The sequence below is a fragment of the Mandrillus leucophaeus genome, unplaced genomic scaffold (genome assembly GCF_000951045.1).
Source record: "Mandrillus leucophaeus isolate KB7577 unplaced genomic scaffold, Mleu.le_1.0 Scaffold234, whole genome shotgun sequence".
NCBI classification, from domain to species: Eukaryota; Metazoa; Chordata; class Mammalia; order Primates; family Cercopithecidae; genus Mandrillus; species Mandrillus leucophaeus.
The window spans coordinates 577677-585021 of NW_012102410.1; the positions used below are offsets into that span (position 1 = coordinate 577677).

Genomic DNA, 7345 nt, shown 5'->3' on the forward strand with positions numbered 1-7345 from the left:
CCCCAACTCCCAAAGTCAGCAAGAATTCCCAAAAATGAGGACAGCAGCAGCTCAAGGCAGGAAAGCCAGGAGGTCACAAGGGACAGTGCTTCCAGCAACTGGGGGTGCTACCTGCCCACCCTTGCCCTAGGTGGAGGGGGTGTAACACAGTAGCTTTCTCTTACAATTTATCAGATTTCATGAAAAGCATCTCACTGCTCAGCCATCCACGAGTGGACCAGTCCTTCTCCCTGTCAACCCCAAACCATCACCCACCCCCTCCCTGAAATTCTTGAAAGATCCGGCCCATCTCATGCTCTGATCCCTTCCACTAGCCTTTTGGGTGACAGATACCTACCCAACTTCCTGTTTCTCTTCCTGTGGGAGTCTAGATTTAGGAAGTAAAGATCACAGGATGGGAAACAAAAGCTCCAGCTCCCAGGAGTTCTGGACACTGCGGGAGAGTGGGGTGACATGAGTGACTCCAAGGAACCAAGACTGCAGCAGCTGGGCCTCCTGGGTGAGGCTGGGTTGGGACGCTGGGATTCTGGGAAGGGAGAAGGGATGGCCAACCCTGGCCTCAGCCTGCCCAGGCTCTGAGTTCACGTCTATCCATTCAGAGGAGGAACAGCTGGGAGGCGTTGGATTCCGACAGACTCGAGGCTACAAGAGCTTAGCAGGTAGAGAGGAGTTAGCAGCTTGGGAGGAGGGAAGAGAGACTCCTGGACTCCTGGGTCCTGAGGAGCTGGACACTGGGGCCTGGACTCTTGGGTCCTGGGGATGTGGGGCTGGGGGCCTGGACTCCTGGGAACTGGGGAGGTTGAGTTTGGGGCCTGAATTCCTGGTTCCTGGGAAGGTGGAGGCTGGGGCCAAGACTCCTGGGTTCTGGGGAGATAGAAGTTGAAGCCTGGGTTCCTGGGTCCTGGGGAGGTAGGGTCAGGGGCCTAGACTCCTGGGTTCTGGAGAGGTGGGGGCCTGGGCCTGGACTCCTGGATCATGGGGAGGTGGGGACTTGGGCCTGGGTTCCTGGCACCTGGGGATGTATGGGCTGGGACCCAGATTCTTGGGTCTTGGGGAGGCGGGAGCAGGTACCTGGGTTACTGGGACCTGGGGAGGGGAAGGCTGGGTCCTGGGTTCCTGGGTCCTGGGGAGGTGGGGGCTAAGAGCCTGGGTTCCAGGGACCTGGGGATATAGAGGCTGGGGCCTGGATTCCTGGATCCTGGGAAGGTAGAACCAGGTACCTAGTTCCTGGGACCTTGGGAGGGGTAGGCTGGGAATGGGGTTTCTGGGTCCTGGGGAGGTGCGAGCTAGGGCCTGGATTCCCAGGTGTTGGAGTGGACGGGGCTGGGGCTGGGGTTCCTGAGTCCTGGGGTGCTGAGAGATTCAGGTCAGGCTCCCCCTGGGCCAGGCTCAGGTGGGGACACTGGCAGGCTGACGCATGTATCCTCTCTCAGGGTGTCTTGGCCATGGCCCCCTGGTGCTGCAACTCCTCTCCTTCACGCTCTTGGCTGGGCTCCTTGTCCAAGGTCAGACGCAGGTTCTGAGGGTCTGGGGTCCCCAGGCCTGGCTTTTGGCTGTGGACACAGCCTGGGGCAGCCAGGTCTGGGAGGGAGGTGAGGTTGAGAGTCAAGATGTTGTCCCTGGGGGTTTGTAGGGGCCTCTCCCACAGCTCCTCCCCACTCTAGGGCAGGAGAGGAGAGGGAGGAGGAGGAGGAGGAGGAGGGGAAGAACCTGGCTCTCCTTGGCCTTCTGTGCTGCCTTCTCCGGGTGTCAGTTTTCCTCATCTTCAAAGGCGATTAACGGAGACCTTGGCTCTCACAAATGATGTCCCCGTGGGGCTCAGTTCAGGGCTTGGCACACAGTAGGTGTTTAATAATTGCAGTTCCTTTTCTTTCTTGACCCAGTGTCCAAAGTCCCTAGCTCCCTAAGTCAGGGACAATCCAAACAAGATGCGATCTACCAGAATCTGACCCAGCTTAAAGTTGCAGTCAGTGAGCTCTCAGAGAAATCCAAGCAGCAGGAGATCTACCAGGAGCTGACCCGGCTCAAGGCTGCAGTGGGTGAGCTTCCAGAGAAATCTAAACAGCAGGAGATCTACCAGGAGCTGACCTGGCTCAAGGCTGCAGTGGGTGAGCTTCCAGAGAAATCCAAGCTGCAGGAGATCTACCAGGAGCTGACCCGGCTCAAGGCTGCAGTGGGTGAGCTTCCAGAGAAATCTAAGCAGCAGGAGATCTACCAGGAGCTGACCCGGCTCAAGGCTGCAGTGGGTGAGCTTCCAGAGAAATCCAAGCAGCAGGAGATCTACCAGAAGCTGACCCAGCTGAAGGCTGCAGTCGATGGCTTGCCAGACAGGTCCAAGCAACAGGAGATCTACCAGGAGCTGATCCAGCTGAAGGCTGCAGTGGGTGAGTTCCTGGAACCAGGGCTCCTTGGGCCTGAGATGGTCATTGTGTGGTGTGACTTTGCTTGTCACTGACCCTGCCTGAGCCACAGTTTCTTCATCTGTGAAATGAGAACACAGGGTAACTGTGATAATGGCACTCGGTGTTTACAGTGGGCCGGGTACACAGTAGGCACTGAATTAAGCCAGTCTCCTGCCTTCTGTTCTAAGTTCTAAAGCCCTGACTTCTCCTAGTCTGGAGGAGATGGGGCCAGGACTCCTAGGTTCTCATGGGGATGGGGGAGGGTCTCGGGAAGTGGGGAGGGGAATGGTCCACCCAGCGTGGACAGTGAAGGAAGGGCTCCGACTCTCAAGACCTTGAAGGCTGGACAGATACAGGAATATGGACAACCTCATCTGAGCCCAGCCCTGACCGGCCTCCCCCAACAGAACGCCTGTGCCGCCCCTGTCCCTGGGAGTGGACATTCTTCCAAGGAAACTGTTATTTCATGTCTAACTCCCAGCGGAACTGGCACAACTCCATCACCGCCTGCCAGGAGGTGGGGGCCCAGCTCGTCGTAATCAAAAGTGCTGAGGAGCAGGTACACCTGGTGGGGGTCCCCATCCTGGCCTGGGGCATGGCTTCTGGCCAACAGGGGAGGAGATGCTGAAAGAGGATTTTGCAGAAGAGGGGTTTTGTTCCACTTGGAAAGATGGGAAGAGAAGGATATGAATGAGGGAGTCCCAAGTACCCTTAGAGCAGATACAAACCAAGTCTGAACATGTGTGAAAGCTCTGGGGAAAATGTAAACTATAAGTAACCCCCAGTGGCATGCCACAAGTGGTTAACAACCAGCTCTCTGGGGGAGGAAGTCCTGATGCGTTCTGTTTGCCAATTTCCCTGGTGTAAATATTCCCATGGCGTCTGATTTCAAGCTGTCGATGTGATGTCACTCAGTGCAGAGCTGAAAGGAGATGTGCATGACCAGCAATTAGGAAATGGATGTGGCTCCAATACATTAAGCCCAGTTATGAGTAAATGTGTGCAGACGTGCACAGAATGTATAAAATGGATAAACACGCAGTGTCAGCAAGAGTGTGTGAGGAGAGTGTGAGGAGAGGCTAGCTGTGCATGGATGTGTGCACATCAGGGCACATGTGCTGTGGGATACACATGTAAGAGGGACTCAGACACGAGGGGACTTAGGACCCAGTGTACCGGAAGGCTGAAGGTTAGCCTACAAGCAGAACTTCTTGCCAAGAGATGGGGAGACAGAGCCTGGAAAATGGGAAGCAGAGCTCCCTCCTGACTCCTCCTCTACCCTCCAGAACTTCCTACAGTTGCAGTCTTCCAGAAGTAACCGCTTCACCTGGATGGGACTTTCAGACCTACATCACGAAGGCACATGGCAATGGGTGGATGGCTCACCTCTGTTGCCCAGGTAGACCTCAGAAGGGGCATTCCATCCGCTAGGGCTGGGGCTCTGCAACTCTGACTTGAACTTCCCCTGGGGATCCCTCCCCAACTCCCTGACACTCTAGACCCAAGAATCTGGGAGTTTTACTGAGTTGAGGAAGGTGGTCTTCTTACCCACCTCCAGACAGCATAGCAGGTGCCTAAAATCCCACCAGCAGAGCTGCAGGAGGAGCTTACCCCGTGGGTGGGTGTGTTAAAATATAGTGTATTAATAGGAAATCTGAGGTCTAGTAAGGCCACCAGCTCAGGAGACACCTACCATTGTGAGTAGCTTCTCATATACACAGATCCCTAGAGAGAGGACACATCACAGCTGGGGGCCACCTGGGGAAGCACCAGGGTCTGCTATGAGGCAGAGTGGTGCGGAGGGGTGACTGTGGGCCAGAGCGTTTATTATGGTTTGTATGGAAAGGAAAGGTCAAGGCCAGGTGAACAGGCTTAGGATTGGGAAGTATGAAGCATTTGTGGGCTCTGGGGCACAGGGGCTGCCCCTAGCTGTCTATCATCTGGCCTTGGGTTGATTAGCACAGGATAGTGGCTTGGAGTACAAGAGCCCAGTAAGGCAGGTGGCTGGGGGTATGAACTCCAGATTGGTTGGTTTGTATTTGAAAATCACACCCTGAATAGGTGGAGTCCACCCAAGGACAGGTTGTGAGAAGAGAGGCAGGAACCCAAGGCACCGTGAGTCAGGCATATTATCAGGTATGCAGAGGGATTCATGTCCAGCACAAACACGCAGGGCAGATGTTAAAGCACCAAGACGACAGAAGGTAGAAACACAGCTCATGTAGCCGGGGCGGGGGGGGTGGGGGACAGAGGCTCACATTCTGCATGCGCTTTGCAGCTTCAAGCAGTATTGGAACAAAGGAGAGCCCAACAATATTGGGGAGGAAGACTGTGCGGAATTTAGTGGCAATGGCTGGAACGATGACAAATGCAATCTTGCCAAATTCTGGATCTGCAAAAAGTCAGCGGCCTCCTGCTCCGGGGATGAAGAACGGTTGCTCTCCCCAGCCCCTACCACCCCAAACCCCCCTCCTGAGTAGCAGAACTTCACCCACTTTTAAGCTACAGTTCCTTCTCTCCATCCTGCGACCTTCACAAAATCTCTGGGACTGTTCTCTGTCAGATTCTTTCTCCTTTAGAAGGCTGGGTCCACATTCTGTCCTTCTTGTCATGCCTCCAAGTTCCCCTGGTATAGAGCTTGTTTTTCTGGCCCATCTTTGGAGCTTTATGAGTGAGCTGGTGTGGGATGCTTTTGGGGGGGTGGACTTGTGTTCCAAGAATCCACTCTCTCTTCCTTTCCGAGATCAGAATATTTGGGTTGCCATGTGTAGCTTCTATGTCCCCTGCGGCGTTATCTCATATATGCAAACCTACAATCTGTTCAGCTTCCACCTACCACCTCCTGCACCCCTTTGACTGGGGACTTACTGGTTGCAAGAGCTCATTTTGCAGGCTGGAAGTACCAGGGAATTAATTCCCCCAGTCTACCAACGGCACCCAGAGAGGCATGGAGGCTCCACACAACCGCTTCCACCTCCCACATCTTCCTTTGTCTTATACATGACTTCCAGTTGGCTGTTTCGAAGTTGTATTCTTTATGTTATTGTTATTATTATTATTTTTCGAGATGGAGTTTCGCTCTTGTTGCTCAGGCTGGAATGCCATGGCGCAATCTTGACTCACCGCAACCTCCGCCTCCCGGGTTCAAGTGATTCTCCTGCCTCAGCCTCCTGAGTAGCTGGGATTACAGTCATGTGCCACCAGGCCCGGCTAATTTTTTGTATTTTTAGTAGAGATGGCGTTTCTCCATGTTGGTCAGGCTGGTCTCCAACTCCCGACCTCAGGAGATCTGCCCGCCTCGGCCTCCCAAAGTGCTGGGATTACAGGTGTGCACCACCGCGCCTGGCCTATTATTTTTTTGTAAGAATAAAACAGGTTTATTTGGATTTGGGACTCTGAATAGTTCTGTCTCTGCTACCTGATCTCCTCCTGCCATGACTTCGGGACCTAGAGAACTTTGGCTCCAGCTGTGAGGGCTCCTGCAGTTCTGGCTCTGGCTGCACCGGCCCCTGCTGCGGTCACTATTTCTTCCTCTACTTGGTGAACTGTGCCTCTCCTGGGTGCAGTGTGCACACCCAGCTAATTTTTGTATTTTTGGTAGAGACGGGTTTTCAACATGTTGGCCAGGATGGTCTCTATCTCTTGACCTCGTGATCCACCCGCCTCAGTCTCCCAAAGTGTTGGGATTACAGGCCTGAACCACCGTGCCCGGCCTCTCCCCACGTTCTTGAACTCGGGCAGCACATTCTCATAGAAATCTAGGAACTGTTGGTAGGTTTCTTCCTTGCTGTACTCCAGGCTTGCGTCGGGGTCATAGTCATCCCTCCTGCATTGCTCCATTCCAAACGCTGTAAACATGTTCTTAATAAGAAGGGTAGGACTGGATGTTGGGAAATTATGTTTACGTGAACATCTATCTCCAAATCTACAAGCTCCTGTTTTACTGTAGAAGAAACAATTAGCTGGATCCTTCTCCATGACTCTGAAATCCAAGGCGGGGTTCCGGGATTTGCCATGTGGCGCCATTTTCCAACTCATTTTCAGCCTGATCCAGCATCTTCTGGACAGCTTCCTGTTTTTCTTTCTTCTCCTCTCGTTTCTGTTCCTCCTCTTCTCTCTCTTTACTCTGCTGTTCTTCCCATTGTTCCTTTAACTTTCGCTCTTGTTCTTGCCGTTTTCGAGCCGCCTCTTCCTTTTCCTTCTTTATTCTGAATTCTTCCTGTGCCTTCTGCTCAGCAATCACTCCTCATGTAATCTTTGCCTCTCTCTTCCCCATAGCTTTTCTAGCTGTTGTTTTTCAATAGAAGTGTCCTCCTCCTCCTGTGAGAGTCCTGAGTCCCTCAGTGGAGCAAGTTCCTGCCGGCGTTTCTTTCGTTTCTCCTTCTTCAGGGCGGCCCTGTACTTTCTGTGGCTTGGTTTTTCTGGAAATGTCATCTTCTCGGGCGCAGCCATCTTGGTGGCACTGCCCCGCCCCTCTAGTTGTATCCTTTATAATAAACTGGTAAACATTGTAACCGCAGATCCAGCCCAATCTGGTTCAACTTTGTGTAATAAAATGGTGAGTTGTTTTTCAGTTGCCTTGGACCCCCAGGTTGCAAGTTACGTACCCTGGGCACGCCCAGATGAACCAAGTGTGCAGATCCAGGCGGAACCTAAGTGCTCAGACGGAGGAACAGGGACTGAGTTAAGAAGTGGACACCACGTGGCATGATCTGTGATCCAATCAGATTGAGCCCTAGCATCACTCCAGGGCATGATCCAATCAGATCAAGCCTGCTGAATCCCCTCATTACAAGATCCAATCACATCATGCCTCACTATCCTCTGTGTATAAAATCTGCCCCTGCCCCCAGCTTGGAGAGACAGATTTGGGCCAGACTGGTGTCCCCTTGCTTGGCTGCCTTGGAATAAATTTTTCTCTCTACAAAACCCCAGTGCTTCAG

The 7345-nt window shown here is 53.2% G+C and overlaps 1 protein-coding gene and 1 pseudogene across 3 annotated transcripts; one reads left to right on the top strand and one right to left on the bottom strand.

Moving 5' to 3' along the window:
* The first annotated feature begins 369 nt into the window (after window positions 1-369).
* LOC105541131 (CD209 antigen) lies at window positions 370-4882 on the top strand. Of its 2 annotated transcripts, none has more exons than XM_011982023.1 (7): window positions 370-499; window positions 600-659; window positions 1434-1505; window positions 1884-2384; window positions 2810-2961; window positions 3689-3801; window positions 4681-4882. In XM_011982023.1, exons 1-7 carry the CDS (start codon window positions 454-456, stop codon window positions 4880-4882), a joined length of 1146 nt encoding a protein of 381 aa, XP_011837413.1. In that variant the 5' UTR covers window positions 370-453. The 2 variants fall into 2 exon arrangements, with proteins under 2 accessions (XP_011837413.1, XP_011837414.1); XM_011982024.1 differs by having other exon boundaries at window positions 1884-2177.
* Window positions 4883-5312: 430 nt separating this feature from the next.
* Window positions 5313-7062, bottom strand: LOC105541151 (annotated as a pseudogene). The gene is made up of 2 exons (XR_001006301.1): window positions 6032-7062; window positions 5313-5326 (listed from the first exon to the last, which is right to left on the bottom strand). The product of XR_001006301.1 is annotated as a U2 small nuclear ribonucleoprotein auxiliary factor 35 kDa subunit-related protein 2 pseudogene (transcript).
* Window positions 7063-7345: the final 283 nt, after the last annotated feature.